This window comes from Pleuronectes platessa, chromosome 3 (assembly GCF_947347685.1).
Source record: "Pleuronectes platessa chromosome 3, fPlePla1.1, whole genome shotgun sequence".
NCBI lineage: Eukaryota > Metazoa > Chordata > Actinopteri > Pleuronectiformes > Pleuronectidae > Pleuronectes > Pleuronectes platessa.
The window spans coordinates 22,056,812-22,084,061 of record NC_070628.1 but is presented as its reverse complement, the minus strand read 5'-3'; the positions used below and the strand labels follow the sequence as shown (position 1 = coordinate 22,084,061).

Sequence of the window (27,250 nt, the reverse complement as noted above, 5' to 3'; positions counted from 1 at the left end):
ACAGCTATGTAGCTTGTTTATAGCCTAACATTAGCTTTATACTTAGCTGGTGATTCATGTCACATAATTCATAAAGGTTAGGAAACTGTAGGAGAATGTAATTACAAGGTAAGACAAGAATAGTTTATTTGTATAGCACACTAAAATGTAAAAGGCATCATGACAAAACAAAAAAGAAGCATTTGAAATTAAAAGAGTTAAATAGACAATAAAAGATAAAATAACAAATAAAAGAGACAAATAAAAAAACTGTGCAGTGTAAGAAATTAGTAACTATTTGATTTAACAGAAGTCAGTGGCTTTAGCATTGATTTCGAAGAATTAAGAATTTCAGAGGACCTGCAGTTCTCATTCCACAAATGAGGAGAATAGAAACTGAACGCTGATTCTCCATGTCTAAAATTGGAGGTACATAATTTGCAGGTACGTAAAGAAATGTGCTAAAATACAAAAAACTGCATAAACCATATATCCTGTACAACGTCTTTAAATAGTTAGCTAACGATAATGTTTGCGTGCTAAAGGTCTTTTAGTATTTGACTTTCTGGCACACAGACAAACCAGGCAAAATCCCACTGGCTCTGTCCTGTTGTAAACATAAAATATGACGTTTTTCTAATCATATCAGGGTTGAATAACAACAAGTGATACAAAACATATGATAAACATTGTTACCTCTGCCAACAAGGTTATGTTCTTGTTGGTTTGTTAGTTGGTTGGTTGGTTGGTTTGTTTGTCAGCAGGATTACAATAAACTACTGACAAAGGGATTTTCATGAAACTTGGTGGAAGGATAGGCCATGGGACAGTGAACAACCCATTAAATGTTGGCAAATCAGGACTTACTAGACGATGATGAAAAAAATGGCCATATACTGATATCTACGACTGTGCAATTTGGTGCAGCTTGCTTGAATTTAAGGGGAATATAAAGCTATGGCATTGTGTGTTGTACTGAATGCCAATCTAGTTTGATGAATGTCTGTTTTCTGTTTTGTTTTTGACTCTTAAAATCATTCTCAATGCTCAGCAAATTCCTAAGGTATGAGTATTTTGAAAACATATGGAACTCTGCATGTGCTGATATCTTCCCCTTGTATCTCCAAATGAATGCAGGGTCAAACACAGGATATCCAAATGGCCAGCGGCGGCCAACCAGAACCGGGCTCATTCTGTGAATCAGTTCCCAACTTATAGGACTTTTGTGAACAGATGTATCCATTCTGGGTAAAGGGGTTTCAGGTCTTACTTCTTCAATAACGACCTACACAACAACACTTTGAGAACACCTATTCAGAATGTCTTGTGCTGCTCTGTATACAGACAGATACATGCAAAATTGCAAAGGCAGCAGTGATAGCACCTCTGTGATGGGTGAGTAATAATGAATCACAGATGTTGAGCCCCCTCCAGAATGTACCACACCCCTCCACAGGCTATATGAAATCCTGCTCAACTACCCGCAATAATATCCCAGTCCGACAAATGACCTGGACTGACCCACTGACTGGGCATCTCCAGTAAAATATGCTGAGAGGTGGGATTACCCCTGTGACCTGTGTGTGTGTGTGTGTGTGTGTGTGTGTGTGTGTGTGTGTGTGTGTGTGTGTGTGTGTCTGTATGTTGTATGTGTGTGTGTGTGTGTGGGTGTGTGTGGGTGCATTTGTACTCGTTTTTGTTACTTAATCAGGACTTTTTCCATAATAAACACTGACCTTGTCAGAACCAGTGGACCTCATGGGGACCAAAGCCTAGTCCTAATGAGGCAAAACATAGTTCCTGAGCTCCTGGTACAGGTTAGTGATAAGATGTGAATTGTTGGTTAGGGCTAGGGCTAGTGTCGAGATAAGATTAAGGTTAGACTTTCCACATTGAATGAATTTCAATGCAGTGTCCCTATAAGAATAGCTACACAAACCTGTGTGTGGACCAAGTATTACTCATGTTATGGGGTCCTAAATCTTTATCACTTGTCTTCCTTATGAGGACAGGAAAAAAGTCCCCATAATGTAAACCAATCAATTATTAAATGAAGTGTTTTAGGTTAAGGTTATGTTTAGTTTTGAAGTCAGAGTAAGGATTGTGTTGTGTGTGTGTATGCGTGTGTGTGTGTGCCACGTTGGTTTGGGTGTTTGCCCATTCTACGTTGAAGCAGTTTCTGTAGAACAAGTTAAACATTCACCTGTATATTGTGGTGAATAATCAGCTGCCATTTTAAACTCTCCTTAATGTCTCTTGTGTCACTCGACCTCCCTTCACTCACTCCACCAGCATTGACTGTGCTGCACAGCCAATCAAGTCATATTAGAACATTGGTTTGTCTGGAAGTGCTTTATTCCTGGTGGTCTTCTGTGTTCTTCATTCATCTCTTCAGAATCACAGTGATATAAAGCACGTGTGTGCTAAACGGCGGTGTCACATTTCTGGAATTTCACATTACACAAATAAAATTAACATCTATTGGGTAGACAAGTGAATGCTTTCACCAGCTCTCTGCAGTTGTTCCGTTTAAATTATAAAGTTCGTCTGAGACAAACTAAAGTTGGACAAAGCTATGGAGAAAACAAACTTTGTGCTCTAACCCTACTTACACAACGGGAAGAGATGTTTTAATATACAGTCAACAAAAAAAGGCTGCGAATGATAAAAATGTTATGTTGCAAAGTTACTAAGAAAGAAAGTTATGAGGTCTTCAGGGACTCTTTGTCTCAAAATGCAACTGATTATCCTACGGCCACACCCGTCCTGTTGTGAGCCATGGAGGTGAGTTTTACTGATGAAGTGCACCATCTAGTGATCATCGGTCAACCTGCTCACCATGTAAACTGAGTGGGCTTCACTTCTGTGCCGAAGCTGCAAGTGAACCATCATGCCACACCCAAGAAAGCTGTGAAAGTTGTCGAGCTGCACTAAAGTTGGAGAATTCAAAATGAGCGTTCTGATTTCTTTATAAATGCCGTGGGGTTAGGATGTGTGTGTGTGTGTGTGTGTGTGTGTGTGTGTGTGTGTGTTTGTGTGTGTGTCTGTGTGTGTGTGCTCTTGAACAGCTATCTTTGTGAGCCTACAACCTACGGAATGAGGACATTTTGGGAAAGTGAAGACATTTGGCCGGTCCTCGCTTTGTGACCCCCTCTTTAATAGAATGTTTAGGGGTTAAAACTTGGTTTTATAGTTAGAATTAGGTTTAGGGTAGGGTTAGGGTAAGGGGCTAAGGGATGCATTATGCCAATGAGTGTCCTCACTAAGATAGCTGTATAAACATGTGTGTTTGTGTGTGTGTGTGTGTGTGTGTGTGTGTGCCACATTGGTTTGGGTGTTTGCCCATTCTACGTTGAAGCAGTTTCTGTAGAACAAGTTAAACATTCACCTTTATATTGTGGTGAATAATCAGCTGCCATTTTAAAGTCTCCTTAATGTCTCTTGTGTCACTCGACCTCCCTTCACTCACTCAACCAGCATTGACTGTGCTGCACAGCCAATCAAGTCATATTAGAACATTGGTTTGTCTGGAAGTGCTTTATTCCTGGTGGTCTTCTGTGTTCTTCATTCATCTCTTCAGAATCACAGTGATATAAAGCACGTGTGTGCTAAAAGAAAGGGCGGTGTCACATTTCTGGAATTTCACATTACACATATAAAATTAACATCTATTAGGTAGACAAGTAACTGCTTTCAGTAGCTCTCTGCAGTTGTTCCGTTTAATAAGAAAGTAAATCTGAGCCAAACTAAAGTTGGACAAAGCTATGGAGAAAACAAACTTTGTGCTCTAACCCTACTTACACAACGGGAAGATATGTTTTAATATACAGTCAACAAAAAAAGGCTGCGAATGATAAAAATATTATGTTGCAAAGTTACTAAGAAAGAAAGTTATGAGGTCTTCAGGGACTCTTTGTCTCAAAATGCAACTGATTATCCCACGGCCACACCCGTCCTGTTGTGAGCCATGGAGGTGAGTTTTACTGATGAAGTGCACCATCTAGTGATCATCGGTCAACCTGCTCACCATGTAAACTGAGTGGGCTTCACTTCTGTGCCGAAGCTGCAAGTGAACCACCATGCCACACCCAAGAAAGCTGTGAAAGTTGTCGAGCTGCACTAAAGTTGGAGAATTCAAAATGAGCGTTCTGATTTCTTTATAAATGGCATGGGGTTAGGATGTGTGTGTGTGTGTGTGTGTGTGTGTGTGTGTGTGTGTGTGTGTGTGTGTTTGTGTGTGTGTCTGTGTGTGTGTGCTCTTGAACAGCTATCTTTGTGAGCCTACAACCTACGGAATGAGGACATTTTGGGAAAGTGAAGACATTTGGCCGGTCCTCGCTTTGTGACCCCCTCTTTAATAGAATGTTTAGGGGTTAAAACTTGGTTTTATCGTTAGAATTAGGTTTAGGGTAGGGTTAGGGTAAGGGGCTAAGGGATGCATTATGCCAATGAGTGTCCTCACTAAGATAGCTGTATAAACATGTGTGTTTGTGTGTGTGTGTGTGTGTGTGTGTGTGTGTGTGTGTGTGCCTGTGCCACATTGGTTTGGGTGTTTGCCCATTCTACGTTGAAGCAGTTTCTGTAGAACAAGTTAAACATTCACCTTTATATTGTGGTGAATAATCAGCTGCCATTTTAAAGTCTCCTTAATGTCTCTTGTGTCACTCGACCTCCCTTCACTCACTCCACCAGCATTGACTGTGCTGCACAGCCAATCAAGTCATATTAGAACATTGGTTTGTCTGGAAGTGCTTTATTCCTGGTGGTCTTCTGTGTTCTTCATTCATCTCTTCAGAATCACAGTGATATAAAGCACGTGTGTGCTAAAAGAAAGGGCGGTGTCACATTTCTGGAATTTCACATTACACAAATAAAATTAACATCTATTAGGTAGACAAGTAACTGCTTTCAGTAGCTCTCTGCAGTTGTTCCGTTTAATAAGAAAGTAAATCTGAGCCAAACTAAAGTTGGACAAAGCTATGGAGAAAACAAACTTTGTGCTCTAACCCTACTTACACAACGGGAAGATATGTTTTAATATACAGTCAACAAAAAAAGGCTGCGAATGATAAAAATATTATGTTGCAAAGTTACTAAGAAAGAAAGTTATGAGGTCTTCAGGGACTCTTTGTCTCAAAATGCAACTGATTATCCTAGGGCCACACCCGTCCTGTTCTGAGCCATGGAGGTGAGTTTTACTGATGAAGTGCAACCATCTAGTGATCATCGGTCAACCTGCTCACCATGTAAAATGAGTGGGCTTCACTTCTGTGCCGGAGCGGCAAGTGAACCACCATGCCACACCCAAGAAAGCTGTGAAAGTTGTCGAGCTGCACTAAAGTTGGAGAATAAAAAAAAGAGCTTTCTGATTTCTTTCTAAATCTATCGGGCAGCCACAGCGAGGGGCAAAAGAAAAATATGAGATCCAAACGATGTCTTATGAATATTGCAACACAAGGATAGAAACACATTCTTACTCTTCAGTGAGACAAAAGGTGTGGCTTTGAGTGCATACAAATACACGGGTATGCACACATTCAGGCACACAGCAATTAATGTGTCTTGCGAAATGAACCTGGATGACTGAAGGTATCTGCATTCGCTGAGCAGAAAGAAAGAGACAAAGCAGTTCTTGTTCTTGGTAATAGATGATGTGTCTCCACTTTGATCTCTCTCTCTCTCTCCCTCTCTCTCTCTCTCTCTCTCTCTCTCTCTTTCCTCTGTTCTGTCCTGCACAGTGAAGGAAAGTGGGCGTTGTGGTTTGAGGGGAGTGAGTCTGTGCTTGGTCTGGATTGGTCCTTGTTGTTTCTTTTTTTACACAGCTTAGCTTGCCTAATACACCTCCAAACCCACTGACGAAATACCTTGCACAGATTGATTTATTAACAACCCTAACCCTAACCCTAACCCTCGGTCGAACTACATGATTTTAAAATGCTATTAAAATGAAACTCCTGGAGGGGGTGGGATGGGCTAGAGTGGTGCTTCCTCGGACTACTTTCACTGCTCTGTTCTGGAGGAATGTTTATTTCCTGCAGATATTTATCCATTATAACTTAAATTCATAACTACCACGGTTTGGAAAAAAAGGGTTGTGATCTAATGTTGTGTGATCTTCTTATTGCTTCCCATTATTTGCCTTCAGTTTTCCAAAAGTTTCTATAAAAATATGTTTTATTATTATTATTGTTGTTCCTTTAAACTGAGGAGGTTAGTTTTACCTCGTGCAGCAAATATATTTTACCAAGTACAAAAACTCATACTACATGGTATGACTGGACAGCCCATGCTACCCATACAGTGCTGACAATTCAATGTCTTTTTATGGTTCATCAGTGTCGTATAATATATTTTGTATTACACAAAAATGTCGCTACTTAACTTTTAATCAGTTAATTTTACAAATATAATTTTCATTCATTTAGATAGAAGTATAAAAGCGGATTTTGATATTTATATCGGGATTAGGGCGGGTGTACACTCAGGAGGTAGAGTGGGCCGTCCACTATCCAGAGGGTTGGCGGTTGGATGTCATTCTCCTCCATTGCGCAAGCTGAAGTGTCCTTGGGCAAGATACTCAACCCAGTGTGATGTATGAAAAAGTGTTGCACATAAATGCACTGTATGAATGAGTGTGAATGGGTTATGTGCTTTATAAATACTCACCAAATACCATAAGTGTAATAGTTGTTCATCAAGGCACAAACATGCTGACAAATTATTGCAGTTCAGTGTAAAACACAAACAAAAAAAACATTGGAAGCAATGTAGTTGTAAAAACATTCATACGTACAAACGTCTCTTCACACTGAGTAAAACGCTCTCAGGCTCTTGTGCTCGTAACTTTTATTGCACATTAGAGTTTCTGTAATTTAATCACATTCAATTCGTCCTGTTGCCAAACTTAAAGGTCAGCTAACCTCTGTGGCCAATAAAACACACAAAATACAATCATTTTCCTAAACTATCAAGATTACAGCGAAAAAGTTTAACTATTCAAGGTTACATAAGCGTGTGTTACTACACTTTACATGCCTCACCACATGCAAACACAGCAGCGTTCCTCGTCTTGGAGAAAGTATCGTATATTCTATGTAGCCGAGAGGTAGATTTTGTTGTAGAAGTTGTTGATGATGAATGAAAGGACTCCGAGGACCTATTACTTTCAGTATAATAAAGTTTATTACACAGAAGTTTCACAGGTCAGGACGGGCATCTAGAAACCCCGGAGACATCACACAGCCAAATGGTGAAAATCTGATGTGCGGGGGTCTTACACACAGTTATATAGGGACATTGGTTCCGCCCTTGACTTCAGGTAAATTACGTCCCCTATGGAATGTTTAACTAAATAAGGGCACGTTTTTGTGTCCCAACATGAAGACACACTGGTCAAGAACATTCCTTCTGAACTCATCCATTAGCTGGTCAGAGATAATTCCCTAAGTCAAAAGTCATCCCAAAAAGTTAGAGTGCAAATAAGATAAACACCTGGAGGACTCTCCAAGAATGTCTGAGAGTCCAGAAGATAGGCATCATAAATATAAGCCTCTCTTTGTGTTTAAGGCACGTCCCAACATGGTCTACTCGAATATACACGACAAAAGATTTTGCAGTAACACCGAGGGTGTCGGCATGCGTGGCGTTGAGGCAGCAGGCAAAGCAGCATTCTTGTCTCGAGCGCTTGGGACAAAAGAGCTTTTCTACTCTGAGATGGAGAAAGGGGTTGAAAGGATTAAGGTAAAAATCAATGAAGGAGTTTTACAAGCTGATCATGCTGATCAGGTTACTGCGTTACTGCTGGGCCCACAAGGCTTCGAGGCTTGAAAGTCCACCAATGTTATCATAAAACCAGATTCAGCCTTGGAAAAGCTTTATCTTCTTAAAGAGTTTAAATTCAGAAACTTAAAAGTTGAAGCAAAGGTGAATTCTAAGGAAGCTGAATTTGCCTAACAATCTATCTTGTCTGAAAATGATTCTTCAGGCTGATTTAACATGTCTGTAGTTTCCCCCACTTGCAAAGTCTCGCCTCGAAAAGTTTGGTCATTGTTGAAATATCTCCCTCGCGCCCTGGTGTCTTATCACTTGAACTATTGGCTGCACTGCCACCCAAGGATGTCTGTTGGCAGTGCTCCCTTTCATCTGTTCGTGGATGTGCACAGATTCCGTTGAAATGAACACTGGATTCAGATGGAAGGCTCTGTCTGTTTCTCTCCACAAAGCTAATGTCTAAATGAGCCCTTACCAGGCACAAAGATTTTATGTGTGAGCATTTCACTTGTTTCAGTCCTATTTTTACCTCTTTTAAAAATAATGGAAAATATAATGTCCTGTTCTTTTGACAGATAATTAGCTTAGGTTATGGTGTGTTGGTTGGTTAGCAAGATAATGCAAAAGCTACTGGACAGATTACCAGTAAACAGGTCAGGGAAGAACCTATACAATTCTAAGGAATCCTGCAAATCCGGATAAAGGGGCAGATTCAGGATTTAATTTTTTCACTTACTATTTTTAAAAGTGTTTTATTTGTTAAATAAAAAAATTGTTTCATGAGGACTGTTGAGCCTGGGCAGAGGTATGAAACCCTAATGTGTGGCATTCTAGTTACTTCAGTAATTTGTAGCCCATTTTCCAGATTTTCTTTGGAGCTGAGTTACAGTGTAATTAGGTCTTAGTATTAGAAGATAATGACAGTAAGACTTATTCACAGCACACAGTTTAAAAAATGTCATCACAGGTGCCACAGGTTGAACTTATCACATTAATCCCTGCTGCTGTACGAACGGTCTTCTCTCTCAATGGGACAGTAACACGGAGTGCATCCCTTGACATGTGTCTGCCCTTTTAATGTTTTACGTTAAAAGGGCAAGTTGAATGTCAGCTGTCTACCTGAAGCGGTGCCTGGTGCTGACGCCTAAAGCCCATTCTTGTCACCCAACTCAAGTTGCTTTTAACCTACAGTTTAATATTTAAGTAATCTCTGACTGCCACTCAGGGAACTCAAGCAGATGTCCTCCCACACAAATCATTTCACTGAGTGTCGCCTGTCGCAGGAATCGGATTGTGTCATGTGTCTCAAGTATGATTTTCCACATCGTGCCATGTTTAAAAAAAACCCCAACAGAATGACATTCTTCAGGTGCAATCAATCCATCAGTCATCAGACCTCGCCCTGCTTATCAGTGTGACTGCTGACTGAAGTGTGTGGGAGATGATGAGAGGAAGGCAGCCCAAACATGTTATCATTTTCGCCTGCAATGAGGAAGCTGTTCAATAATTATAACCCAACCAAACTAGCTGGAAACATCTGAATATTAAAAGTTGGTGGAGATTTTGTTATCATTTCGCAATATGTCTTCATGCTACACTTTTGTTTTACCATTGGAACAAGTTGAGATTAGCAGGAATTTATCAGATTGTTTCATATTCCACCAGTTTTTAGAGGAGAAATAACGTGAAGAAAAAATCCCATTTCCAGTTACCTTTAACAAATGTTGCCGCACTGCAGTCAGGTTACAGTTCATTGTTTGTTTTGCGCTTTTGAGAAAAGGAAATAATAGATCCAAACTTGAATGTGCTGCAAGAGAAAACACGTCACCAGACAAAAACGCCCTCATCACCCGCTGCTCGTAAACACCAGCCCACGTTCAAAACAGTTACAGCAGCTACACGTCATGTTGTACACACCAGTTCAGGCAGTTATGTGTTTTTGCAGTATTAAAAGTAAACAAAACAATCATGCGCTTGGCTGCAAAGGCATATCATTTTCTTCATCTTTTAGGAAGGAGGTTATGTTTTGTTTGTGAGCAAGACTTCGCAAACACTATTAGGTACTTACTTCAAGACTATACGCAGTACGGCTGAGGGGAAAACATTTGGTGCAGATACAGGATTTAATCTTTCAGGTTTTTTCACATAGTGAGATTTTTAAACATCTTCAACAGCTGCTCAGAGAATAATTCATGGATCTTTATGAAAACAATCAGTCAGGTTTAGGGGTCTGATTGTATGCAAAATAATTGACTGTTAGGTTTTGGGCTGGGTAAGCTCTCTACTGAGTGTCATGCTAGTTAACCAGTGCTTTCACATATTGCTTGTATATGCATGAGTTGTAGATATTATTGTACACTATCATATTTCTGACAAAACCTGCAGTTTGTGTCGATATGGGATGAGGGTCATGTGAACTAAAACATAATTGAAATAGGTCAGTTAACCTGCCTGAGAATATAATTACTAACAGAACTAAACTTTTAACATGACTTTAAATAACCAAATTCTGGTTCACAAAATGCATTTTATATCCAAGATGTCTAGGTGTCTGCAGCCCTGTTTGTGGTTCTGAAGGCTGCACAAATGCAGGTGCCACACAGTGTTTTGGGCTTAATGCCAACGTGAGCGGATAACACATCTTTCATCTTATGCAGATTAAGGGATCATCAGAGTTATTACAATTCACCCTGAGGGGACAGATATCTATTCCACATGCCATGGCAATCCATCCAATGGCTGCTGAGTTAATACATTTTTTATAATTTAAACAAATCAAAAGAAATTATTAGAAGAAATATCAAGAAAGCCTAAACTGAGATTAGTAGAAATCTGTCACCCTGGTTTGATGGACAGGTTGGTTCCATGCGTGACTTGGACGAGGTTGATAATCAGATATTCTGTTACTTGAACTTTGTTTAAGACTTTTTTCTCTGTTTGACAATACTAAAATAACCCAGGCTAACTCAGAAATGCCTTGCCTTCAACCTTTGGCCCTGAGTTTCACTGAAGTGAAATTATCACTGGTATGTGCCATTTTTCTCACTGCTGTGAGTAAATTAATGACTGCTATGCAAAAGAGCTAAACGGGTTCTTCTGAAGGAAGGAATTGTTTTAAACCATTCAGTGTGTCTTTGTGTCTCTAAACCTGCTTCAAAACAGCAGAACCAGGCAGGCTCCCATTACCAACTGCTTCAGGTTCTAGACTTTAGGAAAGGTTGATTTTGTAGTATTCAAAGAATGCTCTTGATTGAGAAACCACAAAAGGTGGAATCACGAGTCCAACCTGAAAAGAAGCGGAAGCACCCCTACCAAGCCGTCACCACACCCGTTTTGATGGAGAGATTGTAAAGAAGAGTAGGGGGTAACCTCTCAACCGCATTCTTGCCTGTCAACTATCCATTGTGGCCCTTCCCACTCCTCTGTGTGTGACGGCTATATAAACGAGGAGCCCAAGGTAATACTTTCAACTGCAGATCAACCCCTGACCAACACTCCAACATGTCTCTGAGATCCAAATCCTACGGCCAGAAGACCATGAGCGTCTACGGTGGAGCCGGTGGACATGGCACTCGTATCTCCTCATCCAGCATGAACTACGGGTCTCCCGCCAGGGGCTTCGACCTCACCGACGGCCTGGACCTCCACGTTAGTGCCAACGAGAAGGCCACCATGCAGAACCTGAACGACCGTCTTTCCTCCTACCTGGAGAAGGTGCGCACCCTGGAGAGCAAGAACGATCAACTGGACAAGCAGATCAAAGAATGGTACCTGAGCAGAACCATCGTCTCCCACGACCACACCAGATTCTTTGTCATCATCGAGGACTTGAAGGACAAGGTAAGAGAACGGGGACGTGGGTGTTGTCTTTTCTCTCTTCTCATCTTTAGAACGTTAACATTCACTGTAAGTGGGTGGGTAGGAGGTAAATCGTTTGGTTTGTCTGTCATAGTTTAAAAGTAGGTCAGGTTATCATCAGTATGCACATGTCACAAACAGAAACCAGTGGGGAAATCATATCTGTGACTGTCATACCAGATTCATTCCATCACATCCTGACAACAGTGACACAGTGAGAATTACACAACAACAAGGCACTGGTGTACAGTAGAGTCTGACAAACTCATCCACAGGTTGGTTTCAATTTAACACAGTGAACATATGTATTCTTTTTAATTTAAACTTTAAAGGTGATGTTGTTTCTGCCATCTTTACCAGGTAAATCGTTCAACTTTGTAAAATCCCCCCCCCCCCCCCCCCCCCCTCCGAGTAGGCTACACTAATCTATGACAACTTTTTAAGAACCCAAGATTTAAGGGATTTCCTACAATAATAAAAAAAATTCAACCAACCATTTACACTCTCAAATACCAGTGCTGGTCTCAAAACTCACATATCAGTCAGGTTGTTGTGTACGGTGAGATTATATGAAACAGAAGCTAGACTCTATCTTTACTTACACGGTTCATTGTTTTTATCTTCCACCTCAGATTCGTGTCGCCTCCAGGGTCAATGCCAAGATAATCCTGGACATCGACAATGCAAAGCTGGCTGCTGATGATTTCAAAATGAAGTGAGTGTCCTGTATTTCTGTCCAAACCCCCTGCCCCTCTCTCCACTGCCACATAAGTGAAACTTGACATTGCACATCCAAGTGGTAACTAATGTCTAACTGATGAATGCTAATCTTTACGAGCCACCGAACCTCTCTGACCTGTCTGTGTGTCCCCCTCCTCAGGTATGAGAACGAGCTGGCCATGAGGATGGCTGTGGAGGCGGACATTTCTGGACTGAAGCGGGTGCTGGATGACATGAACATGGCCAGGATGGATCTGGAGAGTCAGTACGAGTCGCTGAAGGACGAGCTCATCATGCTCAAGAGGAACCACGAAGAGGTGAGATGAGGGACAGCCAGCAGTGGTGCGCTGATTTCAAACTGTTCAGGTTTTTCAAGCGTGTCTTTACACACGGTTTACATTTGTCATCAGGTAATGTATCCCAAAGGCCAACACCCACCCTGTGTAAGCACATGACTTGAAAGTATACACTGGTGATTGATTATATGGCAAACACCAACCAACCTTCCAGCTACAGAGATAAATACACAAGCTATTCACTGTAATCCTGGTTTCAACTGGTCACAATTCACTCACATGACCTCTGCCTTACCTCTGATAACACTGATACGACTGAGGAAACACCATGGTAGGTTAGGCTCAAGTAAACACGTCTGCCGCCTTTAGTCTTTTTCCCAAAGCTGCCCCCGCTTCCCTCTGCACACTTCCTTGCATTCTTCTCTCCACCTATTAGCTCATTGCCACTGTTTTTCCAACACACAGAACAGAAACATATAAAACACACACACACACACACACACATCCACACACACACACACAAACACACACACACACACACACACACACACACACACACACACACACACACACACACACACATAGTTAAAATAGATGAAAGCCAAAGTAAATGCACCCATACGTTGAATCAACTACTGTTGTAATAATAAAAGGTTAATTGAGTTCTTCCAGTGCCTAATCAAGTTGTTTCCCCTCTGACCTGTTCAGGAGATGCTTCTGATGAGGGGTCAAATCGGAGGCACTCTCAACGTCTCTGTGGACGCTTCTCCCTCTCCAGACCTGAACAAGGTCATGGACGAAATCAGAGAACACTACGAAGGAGCGATCTGCAAGAACCGCAAGGAGCTCGAGTCCTGGTACCAGACCAAGGTAAGGCGTCACAGCGGTCGCCGCTCAATTCATGTATGGGTCAGGTCACTTCATATTCTTCATTAACACGTGCCATGTTGTGTCCAGCTTACAGTGGTGGAGCAGGACGTGATGACCAACACAGAGTCCCTGACGATGTCCCGAACAGAGATCAGGGACCTGAAGAGCACCCTCCAGAGGCTTCAGATCGAACTCCAGTCCAATTCAAGCATGGTATGTCAACATTGTAAACATGTAAAGATCGATTATTAACTGGGGTTGAGACTGATACTATATTTTCAAGACGACACAGTTGTTTTTATGCATGGTTATAGAAACATTAGGTTCAAAGGTATAGTTTGACATTTTGTGAAATATACTGTTTTTTTTTGTGGCCAAGACCTAATGAGAAAATGTATACCTCACTCATGTCTGTGCTTTAGATATGAAGCCTCTGCCAGTTAGCCAGCTAGCGCTTAGCATAAAGACTATCATCGGTTCACAAGACTCCAGCAAGTGGGCATTGCTGAATGCAAGTCTGTGCATCTTTTAAAATGTTCGTCCAGGCCAGGCTAGCTGATTCCAGTAATTAAGCTAAGCTAAGCTAATTTGCAGCTTGTCTTAGCTTTGTATTCAGCACTGCAAGAAAGCAAATAAGGGGACATGAGAAGTTGGCGTTAGCTAAACACTCATCAGTTCTTTAAGCAGATTTCTAGAAGCACACTTTCATGTAATATTCCTGAAAGTTTAATCAACTGTTTCCTCGGACCCCAACAGAAATCCTCTCTGGAGAACACCCTGGGAGACACTCAGGCTCGCTACTCAGCACAGCTGGCCAGCCTCCAGGCCATGGTCACAAGCCTGGAGAGTCAGCTGTCCCAGCTCCACGCAAGCATCGCCACCACCAAGCAAGATTACGACATGCTGCTGGACCTCAAGACCCGGCTGGAGCTGGAGATCGCAGAGTACAGGAGGCTGCTGGACGGGGAGGATGAGAGGTGAGACCTGACAAAGAGAGAGAAACAGGGGATAGAGAAACGTTTGAAAACTAGACAAATTAGAGGGTGTTGGAGGAAATATATGCACTCGAGACAACAGTGATGTAGATATGTTCCAGACTAATGTTTTCTACTTTCTTTTTTTCCATCATCACCAGCACCAGACAAGGTAAGCATTTTTCAACAACCTTTTATCCTTACTTTATCAATAAATTGAACCTGATTTGTCTAAAATGTCCACGGTTTGCTCATGATTGTTGTTTCATTTCATTTTTTCAGTGGTCACAAAGGTCATCACGGTGGTGGAGACACTTGTAGATGGAAAGGTGGTCGGCAGCAGCAAGACTGTCGACGTGGAAGTGGATGAGATTGAGTGAAAACTTGGAAGCAATCGCAAAAATCAATAAAGATACTGCAGTGGAATTGAAGTTTCTGGTGTCGTTGAATTCTGTAATGAGCAGATCATTTTTGTCCCTCACTGATGAAGTAGGCTATGAGTCGTTTTTCTAGAATTATGTATTAAGTGTAAAAACGGTTACACATGTTTTACAACTAACAGTGATGTCACTGTATCTTGGAGTGAATAAGAGACCACTAGAGTTCAGCAAAAACAAGGGTTTCAGGTGATGTTAAGTTGCATGCATTTTTTTCATTGTCAATAGTGGGCCATTCACATTGACACACCTAAAGATGATTCCAAATTCTGCAGCTCTGACAAAGGTGTTACTTGTAAGAACAGGATTACAAGTTTCATCTAGCTGGTGGAGGATATAAAAAAATTGAGCACATATGACCCAGATGCTTTTGTCAAGAGTTAGTTTAAATCATAGACGGTAAAGTTAGACTGCATGACTGCTCCTCAAAGTGTACCCAAATTATGTTGATTGCCCCATGGTGGCCTGGTGCAGTACAGGCTATAAACTACACCTCCTCCATGTTAGCAGAAGGGACATAGACATAACATTTTTCCTGAAGACGGTTTCTGTCATTTTTGGTAGTTGCTGATGTATGTACAAGTTTTCATGTTTCTGATAAGTTTGGTTCCCAGTGTTTGATGCTTAAAAAACGGTGTGATGTCATGATTGACAGTTGAGACTGACTCACTGGGATTGGTTGAGAGCGTGGACGGAAGGACTTTGAAGCTGCAGCTTCACTACTGTGAAGTGTCTGGTTCCAAATCAGTGTTAATTTTGGCAGCTATTTTTGATTTAGTCTTAGTCTTAGTCTTTTGACGAAAATGCATATTAGTTTTAGTCACCTTTTAGTCATTTTAATCCTTCTTAGTTTTAGTCTAGTTTTAGTCGACGAAAACAAATTACATTTTAGTCTAGTTTTAGTCGACGAAAACTAATTCCATTTTAGTCTAGTTTTAGTCACATTTTATAGCCACATTAAACTCCTTTTCTATAAAAACATATAGCTGCAGCCTAATAGCTTAAAAATATATATTTAATTTTAAATGTGAAAACAAAAAGGGAGAGCAGGTCAGACTGGAGCCGGACACAGAAACTTCAGCTCTGTACAAACCAACTGCAGCTTCTGCTCTGATGAAGAAGCTGAGGGGCTGATCTCTGAGCAGCTGAGACCATAGAAACTCTGGTTTTCACTGTTTCCATAGTTAAGAAGCAGTCGGTCACTGAGAGGCTGCTCCACGAGAACGAGCTCTGCTTTCACTGTGTCTCTCTGAGCGAGTGCGCGAGGCGGGGGGCGGAGCTACGGACCGGAGCGCTATCTGGGGCGCACACACACACATACACAGACACACACACTCGCCCGCTCCTGATACTTCATGACGGCCTGATACGATGATGTTTTAAAAATTATTGTGACTTAGTCAACCACCAACATTTTCGTCTCGTCTCGTCTCGTCAACGAAAATTAAAATAGATTTCGTCATAGTTTTTATTTTCAAAGATTCGTTTTCGTTACGTCTTCGTCTCGTCTTCGTCATGGAAAAAAGGTCGTTAACGAATATATTTCGTCATAGTCTTCGTCAACGAAATTAACACTGTTCCAAATAACTAAACAACTAAATGAACCACAGGCACAAGATGGCGGCACCCGTTTCAAGGATATACTGGCTTAATTCTTGCTGAACTGGAGGAAGTGGAGACTTGTCTTTAAATGCAGTCGATGATCAAAGATCAAAGCAGAGCTGAAGGGCAAGAAATAGAAGATTTACATTGATTAGGAAGATATATGGTTCACATTTTCTGCAGAATGCAAAGATATAGTTTGCCAATGTATCAGCCATAACATTCTGCTGAGCGAAAACCTGCTGTCCCATGGAGCTGCAGTAGTAGGGGATTGTAATTAGACTAGGCACTGCTTGTCAGCATTCTTTTCGATGTGTCTTAGTGGCCAACAGAAGTACTGCAACCAAAAAATACCCCGCACCGTCCTCCGCTGTATGATGACTTTTTAAATTAAAAGGTGTTGACATGTGTCAACTGAATGTACAGTTTATAGAACAGGTTCAGGGAAAAATATTTAAATTCACACATGAAGTTCCATCATGGGGAATAGATAAAGGGATGAACGTTTTTCGGATTACTCACTGAGGTGGAAACACACGCTCTAGTCGTCAAAAACATTAATTAATGAAGCTTTCACCGATGTAATGAGGTACAGGGACAGATCCCAGCATGCATGAGGTGGAAGTAAACTCCCTTGACAGTCCACCACATTCGTAACACCCTGTGAGTTGAATTCATATGCCCCCATTCAAACTTGCATGTAGACTGCCGGAGGAAGCAGATTCAGACCCAGCACTTCCTTGTTGTGAGGGGCGGACGTTCACTTATTGTTGCAGAAGTAAACTTATATTGCAGGTATACTTTAACTTTTGAATCCTTGCTAATTGGGTGGAAATCCCTAAACATGCTGCTTTTGAACACTGAGCTGTATTTGACTGATATGCTGCTGAAACCTGTGCAGCCTATGTGGGTAAGAATATTTCCCCTCCTAAAGAGCTCAAAATTCATATAAGAACCTTATCCACAGTTTCTTTATCTCTTTATATCCGGTTCATAACGTGGTTGGAACACTTTGCTACTCCAGCTTCAAGCTGTCATTTTAAACACGTCTGTCTAAAATAATCTTATCTCAGATCTGGCAAATACTTAAATCATCTCTCATCATGACGAAGATCAAATGTGCAATTTAAAATTCAACTGTTAGCATCATGACATAATTTAGAATCAAGGAGACTCGGTCAGACAGATAGTAGTGAGCAAACAGAGAGCCTTTTATTGCATTCACATGTGAATATGAAGGAAGGTTTTGGTTTCGATGTTGAGCTTGGGTTCTTCGGTTGTGACCCTCTGTGTTATTGTTGCTTTGTGGGACAGATTATGTGGTGGTCCTGGAGGTGGACACCACCTGGCCGTCCTTTGTTTCCTGTGTGACCACGACGACCTTTGTTGTGGTGGTGCTTTTTGATGAACCACTACCCATACTGTGAAAAGAAAGACAAATACAGTGGTGCCATTAAAACCATTGTAATGGTTAAAATTCCAGAGTTGAAGGTGTAAGACAGAATTTCAAAGCATTATTTTTACGCCGTGTCTCTTATTTCCTCACCTGCCCTCTCCGTCCATCAGCCTCTTGTATTCTGCGATCTCCATCTCCAGACGTGTCTTGATGTCGAGCAGCATCTTGTACTCTTGGCTCTGGCGCTCCATGTCACCACGCAGCTGCATCAGCTGTCCTTCCAGGCTCGTCACCTGCATCTGGAGGCTTTGGAGCTGCATGGAGTAACGGCACTCTGTGTCGTTCAAGGTGCCTTCCAGTGCCGCTTTCTGCGGGAGGAAAGAGAGGAGAAGAATGAAAGAAGGGGAACAAATTCATAACCTGGGAAAATGTTGAAAGCGGCATGAGGAGAGAACGCGTTGGTAAGGCAAGCTTGGAGATTTGCTCCCTTTTTATTTACCATGCTCATTTGTGACTGCAGCTCGATCTCCAGGCCCTGCAGTGTGCGACGGAGCTCAGAGATCTCTGTCTTTGTGGTATTGAGAACTTCTGTGTTGACTGCAACCTCCTGGTTCAGCGTCTCTGACTATGGTAGAAGTAAAAACATTAGTGTTATATAATACAACGTACCCTTGATCAAAATGAACCCACTGTGGTATTGGCCCTGTCTTACCTTTGTCTGGAACCAGGCCTCCAGCTCTCTCTGGTTCTTGCCAGCTGCAGCTTCATACTGCTCACGGATCTCAGCCATTACGGCGGTCAGGTCTCCCTGTGGTTTTGCGTCCACCTCCACGTTGATCTGTCCAGTCATCTGGGTGCGCATGGCTGCCAATTCCTGGTGAATAAACAGTTTGTTAAGAGGTAGATAGATCTCGTTTCTTTGTTCAAAGAATTGGAAAGCACATTCAAACGCTCTGCGTCCGGGACCCACCTCCTCGTGGTTCCTCTTGAGGTAGATCAGCTCCTCCCTGAGGCCTTCGATCTGCATCTCCAGGTCTGATCTGGCCAGTGTCAGCTCATCCAACAGTCTCTTCAGACCGGCAATATCTGCCTCCACTGATTGACGCATGGCAAGTTCATTTTCATACCTGTGAGGCAGCGAGAGAGCAGACATTTGCAACTTAGCATCTATGTATGCATTCTTAACAAATGCAGGGTCTGGTTGATTCACAGATTTTAGACACTTTTTGTCTCTGATCTTGTTGCTTACTTGGTTCTGAAGTCGTCTGCTGCCAGTTTTGCGTTGTCAATAGACAGATAGATTCCTGCATTGAGACAGGTGGCAGCCTGGATCTGTGTAACAAAGAAATGTTTAATGTTGCAGACTCCAACACATCACAGTAGCATTGCATGCAAAATGAGATCAGTCTTTCACAAAGTCGCGCACATGCAGTGTCCCTCCAGTGTATAAACCTACACGCTGCTTCACATGGTAAATTACATTCAGGGTTCAGAGGTCAGGTGACATACCTTTCCCTGCAGGTCAGCAATGGTGAGCTCAAAAGCAGAATAGTCACGGGCATTGGGGGCGGTTTTGCTCTCCAAAAACTGGCGGATCTTCAGCTCCAGCTCGCCATTGGCCTTCTCAAGGCTGCGCACTTTGTCCAGGTAGGTGGCCAGACGGTCGTTCAGGTTCTGCATGGTGGCTTTCTCGTTGGCGGAGACGTGCAGATCTGCAGATCCATCGCCTCCACCAAATCCTCCACCAAAGCCTCCACCATAGCCTCCGCCATATCCTCCACCAAATCCTCCACCTCCACCTCCAATGCTGCTCCTCAGACCACCACCTCCATAAGAGCTTGTGGAGATTCTAGATCCAGTGCCACCTGCACCGGCATACACACTATTGGCATATCCCCTTTGCATCGTGCCTCCACCTCCACCTCCACTAAGACTCCCAGTTCCGAAACGCCCGGACCTGGTGCTTGTCATGCTGGTTCTGCTGGTCATCATCGTTGCAGATGATAGTGTGAAGACTGCTCAGGAGGTCTGACTACCCAGGAGAGGAAGTAGAGTTGGATGCAGAGCTCTACCTCTGCCCCCTTTTTATCCTGCACAGGGCTGCTGCCGCGCCTGATGTGGGTGGGGCCGTGCAGGGCTGAAGGGAGGAGCGTGACCTAGTAATTGGTACTCAACCAGTCCCATCAGACACACCCTTCAAGTTCATTTTGTGCAACGAGCAGGAGAAAGTGGGATTAGCTTTAATCCTTATTTCTTTTATTTCTCCAAACCACACTGTTTAAACTGAAAAGGGCCACGCCTGTTGCATGTTTTACTTCAGGTAAGTTATTCAGTCAAATCGAGCAGGTTTGAAAATTGCGACAGAGCTCTCACAGATCATGTGTCTGCTGAGTTTGTGCCATAAATCTTGGGCAAGACTCGCCAAACCTGTTACGATACCAAGCCAACGATCACAACAAACACTGCAGGGTTCAATGCAGAATTTTTTTCAACTTGATTCTCGGCCAGCTCAACTCATCTCACACACCTTGGTCTTTGTTCTCTGAAGTAACTTAACCAAGGTACAAATAGCATTATTATTATTTTAAGCACTGTTCACAGTTTCACTTCGTTTTCACATCTTTCCACAAACTTTCTCTTTTTGCTTCACAGTAGCCTGCAGAATTCCCAACTAGAAGCAGTTTTTACAGATGCTCATGAGGCCATGTTGAGACCTGAACTCAATCAAGACTGGTCACAGGAGAGCCGTAAAGCTGCAGGTGTGCCTGCAGCTTTTCTTTGATTTATTGACAGCGCACTTCGGTATGTGCATCATGCCCCAACAAGAACAAGCTCTTCTTTGTGTGCTTCTTTCCATGTCACCACAGTCATGTCTTTTTTGGAGTCTAATTAAATTTATAAAAGAAACATGCAGCTGATTAAATCTTTTGCTCGTTTTATTGCTAGAATAAAGTTCTTATTATTACAGACTGACTTTATTTATGGTTGAATGTCACAGAGTTGTTTTACCTCTCACTTACAAATTACTTCAGCAGACATGCACAGCTCAAAGTTATAAAAAGCAGATCCTTCTTTTCACTGCTGCTTTTCATTTGACGGTTGCACACTCATCCCATGCATATGCTAAATAACCATAAATTATGTGCAAAGTATTTAGTTTGAAACACTTGTAATATATGGGGAAGATATTTGTGTCTCTCTGGGAGAAAGTATTTTAACACCGACACACCAACGCACAGGAGGTAAAGTACAGCTCTGCAAAGCTAATTGCACTTGGTTGCACGCTGGTTCTTTTTAGATTTATGTCGTCGAGTATAAAAAACAAGTCAGAGAAAAAATTGAAAAAAAAGTTGATTTTTACAGATGAGCCACTTTCAGTCTCAGTTTCTTAATAGATAACCGATGCACAACCAAGGGCTGGTGTACATTTGAATGCACGACACAGGCTGTGCACCTCTTTACAATGATGCGTTCAAACATTCCTCTGGTAGTATATCATTTGGGTGTGGCACTGGAGGTGAGGTTGAAACAAATTAATACAAAATGTTCTGTTTGATTAAGCTTATGTAAAGTTTACTACGTTTATTAAGAGACTAGTTGTTCGTGATGTATGTGAACCTGTGAGTTTTTAGACACAGCAAGAGTTGGCCTGCTTCTCAGGGAGTTTGTCTCCATGTGGCATGTGGTAACCGTACCCATTAAACTGTCAGCTTGCCCTGATTCCTGCAGACTGGTGAGGTTTTTTCATATTTATTGCAATTAAATAGAGCTCACAATAACATTCGACAACTTTGCCAATGAATAATTACAAAAATAGAAGCTATGACAAGACCATTTATCAAAGGTATAGAACATTTCCAGAAATGAGGTAATGTTCAACTGAGCCAGTTTTCCTCAGGCTCAAAGCAAACGGTTGTGATCACACAGATGTCACACGCAACCAGGTAGCTTTCTCACACTGAAGGAGATGGTGGAGAAAGTGATGAGGTGATCATAAATGGGGGAAAAAATTCCAGTTTATAAACAATTTTTTCCCTTTTTCTGAAAGAATTAATGATGTAAGAAAAACTCCAACAATCTAAAACTCACACAAAGTCTCTCTTTTATTGCTTTTCTTTTTTTTAATGTTACATTACAAATTGAATATTACATTGAGCTAAATGAAATTGTTGTGCACATGACAAGAAAGTCTTGAATGTTGAATGTTGAATCTTGAATCTTGAATGTTGAATGTTGAATGTTGAATGTTGAATTATGAATCTTGAATCTTGAATCTTGAATAAGCCTGGTCTGTGAGAAACATGTCTCAACAACTGAAGGATGAAACTATGCTCAAACATTTGTGCTCTCCAGAGGATGAATCTTTCCAGCTCAAGTGGTCCTCAGGCTTTCCCTCTATAGCGCCACCCTGAGGTTGTGGTTTAGAGAGAAACATTTTAACAACCATTGACCACTTACAAAGCTGCTCGTCTTTTTTCTCACATTGGCATCTGTTGGTGTAGTCAGTGTCCGGCTGTGAACTGAACTGGTACAGGAGTGAGGATTTTGACTTGTCGTTACAGCCTGCTAAAAGAAGACTTCTCAACTAGCTACCAACACATTAAAAGATGATAAAAACCCACACAGAAATATCTGTGGATTAAAGATTACACAACAATTCATGAATGGACTTCCATGAAGCTTGGTACCGGTCAAGGAAGAACCCACAACATTTGTACAGAACTGAATCAGGGGGTCAATCCAGCCATTTCTTCCCACTATCTTTAACAACGTGTGTGCAGATTGGTGCAACTCAAAATCAATAAATCAATCAAATTTAATTTGTAAAGCTCATATTCACAAATCACAAATTGTCTCATTGGGCTTCACAAGGTGTGATATCTTCTGTTCTCAACCCTCACAAATAGCGAGGAAAAATAACCAAAACAACAGGACGGACATATCCACAAAATAACAAGAAACAGTTTTTAACATAATGGAAGGATGTGTCAATGTTAAGAGTACTTATACATAAGAAAATGTCAGAAAGAGATAGAGAGAGCAGCAATGACAATTGAAATGAGTTATTGCCAGTAATGTGAGTAGTTGAATTGTATATCAAGCAGTCTTGTTGGAATCATAGTCCATGATCAGCGGCCACCACGATCACGACCCAGAACCATTAATAAATATCTGGATAGAGTAACTGTGGTTTCATTAAGGGACTGTTGGGCCATTCACTGTCTGCTCTTCTAGTTTGCCAAGTATTTAGCCTTTAAATGTCACATACATGTTTGAACTTTGAGAAGCTTTCCACCAAATATATAATAATATATCATTATTGTACTAAAGATACAGTTTTTGATCGGCTCCTGCAACTAAATGACATCCAAATCCCTTTGAAAAATCAGAGATAGGTGCACTGAGGCAGCTGTTAAAGGAGCAGCGAGCAGCTGAGAGACTGTGGTTGTGTTGATGAGATGTTGCTGAAAAATTGCATTAGCAAATCTGCAAATAAAACTGAACCCAACTGCCAGTGTTGTTGTGCGTTGTGCATTTATAGAGAAATTTGCCTTTTTCTTTTAGGTTTTTGTGAGGTTAAACACTAAATCAGTGATTTACTTGCAGGTTTCATCTCTTTCAAAGTGCCTCTTAACATTATCAACCACTATTTCACAGATAAATCCAAATAAGTATAAGAAAATATACATATTATGTAAACGTTCTGCAACAAATTGACACAATGCACCTTCTTGTTTTGACAAAAGAGGACAGAGCTGTTCTGTCATGTAAGATGAATGATTAATCTCGATGGTATGCTTGGCAGTAAAAGTTAAGGTGTGACTGCGGTTTCTGTTTGCAGAGTATGAATGAGGTATTCATGGCTGGAATTAGGATACTCCTGCGAACTGGAACACGCTCCATCTGCATTCATCCGGATTCAGCCTTTCAAATATTTTTTAATCAAATAAAAAAATCAAATGCTAACAGTTATCATCGCAATATTATTTTCTCCGATAGCAATAGAACACAATAATACCACTCAGTAGAGCACATACCTCCACCATGGCCCAACAATCCCCTTGAAATTTATTCAAGCTGCACCATATTTCACACACTGATCAGTTCCGGAAAAATGCCAGATTCTTTTCATCAAGATCAATGAATTATTCTGGGGGAAATGGTGCACATGTAACCAAAAACCTCCCTTTCTGGAAGCTTTGAGAAAATGGAAAAAAAAGTCAAAAGATGGATCCGTCGCCTGATCCAGATCAACATCGAAATCGACTGTGTTCTTCCCTGACCCATATCACATCCATCCATCTGTCCAGGGTGGTTTGTGTAATAGTGCTTACAGACAGACAAACTATTGCCTTACCTCCTGGGACATAATGTTCTAAATTGCACAAGCATGGTTTAGTATAATTGGCTTCAATTTTTAACCTCAGATTTTGGAATGTTTCATGTTCTAACAAATGTCTTCAGCTTTCACCAAGGTGCAAAAATCTACCAAACTTCAGAGACATGATACTTCACATTTATCTTATCCAAATCGACAGCTGTGAACATTTTTACCATGATACAATTTTTCCCCATATCTCCCAGCCCTGCTCAAACCTCACTGCAGACTGATTCCTGCCCTGTGGTATCGTCTTGAACTTGCCAAAACCAAATCAATAATTCTTTTTGACAGGTTTTCTGTGTCACATATTCCAAGCATTTTTCATCTAATTGGGAAATGGGACTCCTCAGAATGCAAGAGGTCCATTAAAGTGTCAGTATGAAGGGCCTCACAGTCACAAGTAACCTGCAGCTTTCAGCAGAAACTGGAACAGTATGTTAAAAATGTAGTTTGAGCAGAGAAACATCCGAGCTTCTACCTGGGTGTGGGACTGTCATTTACGAGCCAGCTTAAAACAATATCTCGCCCTCGATCTCTTGTAGGAGAGATAGCGTACACCGGGATTACTCATACACACATTAACAATGCTCCTCTGGCTTTGTGACCTTTCGTTCTACCACAGGCCCAGGCTGGTTTCTGCTGTATCAGGAAGTGCCCTGCAGGGACGAGACACACCCTGAGCAGAGAGCAATAATTCCTGCATCAACTAATCTTGTCATCTCGAGCTGGTTTGAAAGGTCTGGAAAATTACTGCAGACGATTCTGAACTCAGAGCGGAGCGGCAGAGCTTCTCCTCTCTCTTAAATGTGTGCTATATTATTAAATCAGCGGCTTTATTTTCTCTGCTTCAAGTCGTCTCAACTGGGCTAAACGTTCACACAAATAAACTCGTTACTGCCTGTGGCTTGGTCATAATGGAGCAAACTGCTCTCAGCTGAGGGGAAACCCACATTTCCTCATGTCGCGCACACAGTATGTTGGAGTAGCATGGCCGACTGTGTTTTCTCTCTCTGTGAGGTGGACCATCCTCATCCTTTGAGGGTTGCAGGGGCGGGGGGCGTTTGGTGAGAGCCGTGGTGCACCCTGCTACAGCCAATAGCACAAATGCCAGGGGCGGATCCCGGGGAGCAGTGACCCCTCAGCTGTCAGTAGTCTCAAAATAACTGTCACTCACTAACGATTCTAACAATAAATAGAAGCATTTGCTGAGAATTTATATATTTCTTTTTGAACAATTTTGTGGGGATTCGCTCAAAGCCAAAGAAGGTGCATCTTACTGAATCAGGAATTCTGCATGGAAGTTGTGCATATAATTGGCCCCTCTGTGAAAGTATATAATAATAATAATAATAATAATAATAATAATAATAATAATAATAATAATAATAAATAATAATAATAATAATGATGATAATAATGATAATAATGATAATAATAGCATGATTTATATAGAGCCTTTCGAGAGTAACAAGGACGAAGACAAAAGAAAAGAAAGAAAGCAATTTTCACAAACCAGGATAGAAACAAACAGCACTAATGACAGGGTGGAGCGTTCACTGAGTCACCTTTCGAGGCGCCCTCAAAGGGTGGCCTTGCTGTTTGAGTAGTTTTTGGAAGCTATCCAGAGAAGTAGTTACAGCGAGTTGTGGCCCCTGATCATGAAAAATGCTTGATCCATTACCGACCCATGCAGGAAAACGTCCGTGTCTGTATGATAAGTTTTACTCTCAGAATTGCAAGGAAATTTTTCACAAGGGCAAATTTGATGTTGGAATTGTGGACTTAAAACGAAATCGTTTACACTGACAAAGAAAAGAGTTGGACGAACTTTTAAAAGGAATTCATTTGTAACTTATACCAACACAATTGTTAACATTCATTTGAAAACTTTGTTTGTATGTTACCAATTTAAGTACTTTTAAAGTTGGTTATACATTTTTTATGTTTCAGTGATACGAATAACATGGTGGACATGTATTTTTCTTTTTAGTCATGCGGTGTGAAGTTATATTCATGAATCACGTCTTCTTTGCCTAAACATGAAAAAGCGTGAATCAGTCATATTTAATCACCCCGATGATAAACTGCAGCAACGTGTGAATACGGTGGAGCGCAAAAAACACAAAAGATTGAAAGTCTTAACTGTTCTAGTGCACAACACATTAACCTGGCAGACTGGTTAACTGTGATGTGAGGATTACTGCAGATCAAGTCTCCACCTGATTCAGCTCCACCTACTGGAAGTGAAGAAGCTGTCTGTGACTCAAGAGTGACCAACCTCACGGGACCTAATCCTCAGATCCTTGTTTTTGGAGCAGTCAGATCAAAATGAACTCTTTACATTTACAGCAGGACACATTCTGACACATAATGTCCTGTCTTTGTGATTTTATTTTCTATCTATCTATCTATCTATCTATCTATCTATCTATCTATCTATCTCTCTATCTATCTATCTATCTATCTATCTATCTATCTATCTATCTGTCTATCTATCTATCTCTCTATTTAATCACATCCAGTATAGCAGTGTGGTTTCTCTCCTTTTACTCTTAAAATGGCTTTAATATATATCATTTTGTGCTATTTGCAGATCATTATTTATTGCCCCTTGATGGAAATAAAGAAATTTGTGTTTCAAAATTTCGTATTTGCAACAAAAGTCTGTTTCTACTTAAAACAAGTTGTTTGGTCCAACCAAGGCCTGTAAAGTTAGATCCTTCAGAGAGAAAGACAAAGGTGACACCTGGTGGTCATGAGTGAGTTGCACTCAAAACACAACTTAGCATATCCCTACTACACAGTATTCCACATGGGGGGAAATACACATGTCACCAACCTTAAACCCATGAAAAAAAACATATCCTTGTCTTTCGGTTACTTAAATTGAACTATGCAAGAAGTTTGTAGTGACTAAGGTGCATCCACGATCAAACTAAAACAATATTAAAATGAAAAATACACTC

At 41.3% G+C, this 27,250-nt stretch overlaps 2 protein-coding genes across 2 annotated transcripts; one reads left to right on the top strand and one right to left on the bottom strand.

The window, feature by feature from the left end:
- The first annotated feature begins 11,225 nt into the window (after positions 1-11,225).
- On the top strand, positions 11,226-14,898 carry krt98 (keratin 98). The gene is made up of 8 exons (XM_053419499.1): positions 11,226-11,589; positions 12,240-12,322; positions 12,488-12,644; positions 13,332-13,493; positions 13,581-13,706; positions 14,250-14,470; positions 14,629-14,639; positions 14,750-14,898. Exons 1-8 carry the CDS (start codon positions 11,251-11,253, stop codon positions 14,845-14,847), a joined length of 1,197 nt encoding a protein of 398 aa, XP_053275474.1. The 5' UTR covers positions 11,226-11,250; the 3' UTR covers positions 14,848-14,898.
- A 2,798-nt stretch (positions 14,899-17,696) lies between these two features.
- krt15 (keratin 15) lies at positions 17,697-19,986 on the bottom strand. Its single transcript, XM_053419497.1, has 7 exons — positions 19,412-19,986; positions 19,152-19,234; positions 18,873-19,029; positions 18,615-18,776; positions 18,402-18,527; positions 18,053-18,270; positions 17,697-17,927 (listed from the first exon to the last, which is right to left on the bottom strand). Exons 1-7 carry the CDS (start codon positions 19,892-19,894, stop codon positions 17,822-17,824), a joined length of 1,335 nt encoding a protein of 444 aa, XP_053275472.1. The 5' UTR covers positions 19,895-19,986; the 3' UTR covers positions 17,697-17,821.
- Between the last annotated feature and the right edge of the window lie 7,264 nt (positions 19,987-27,250).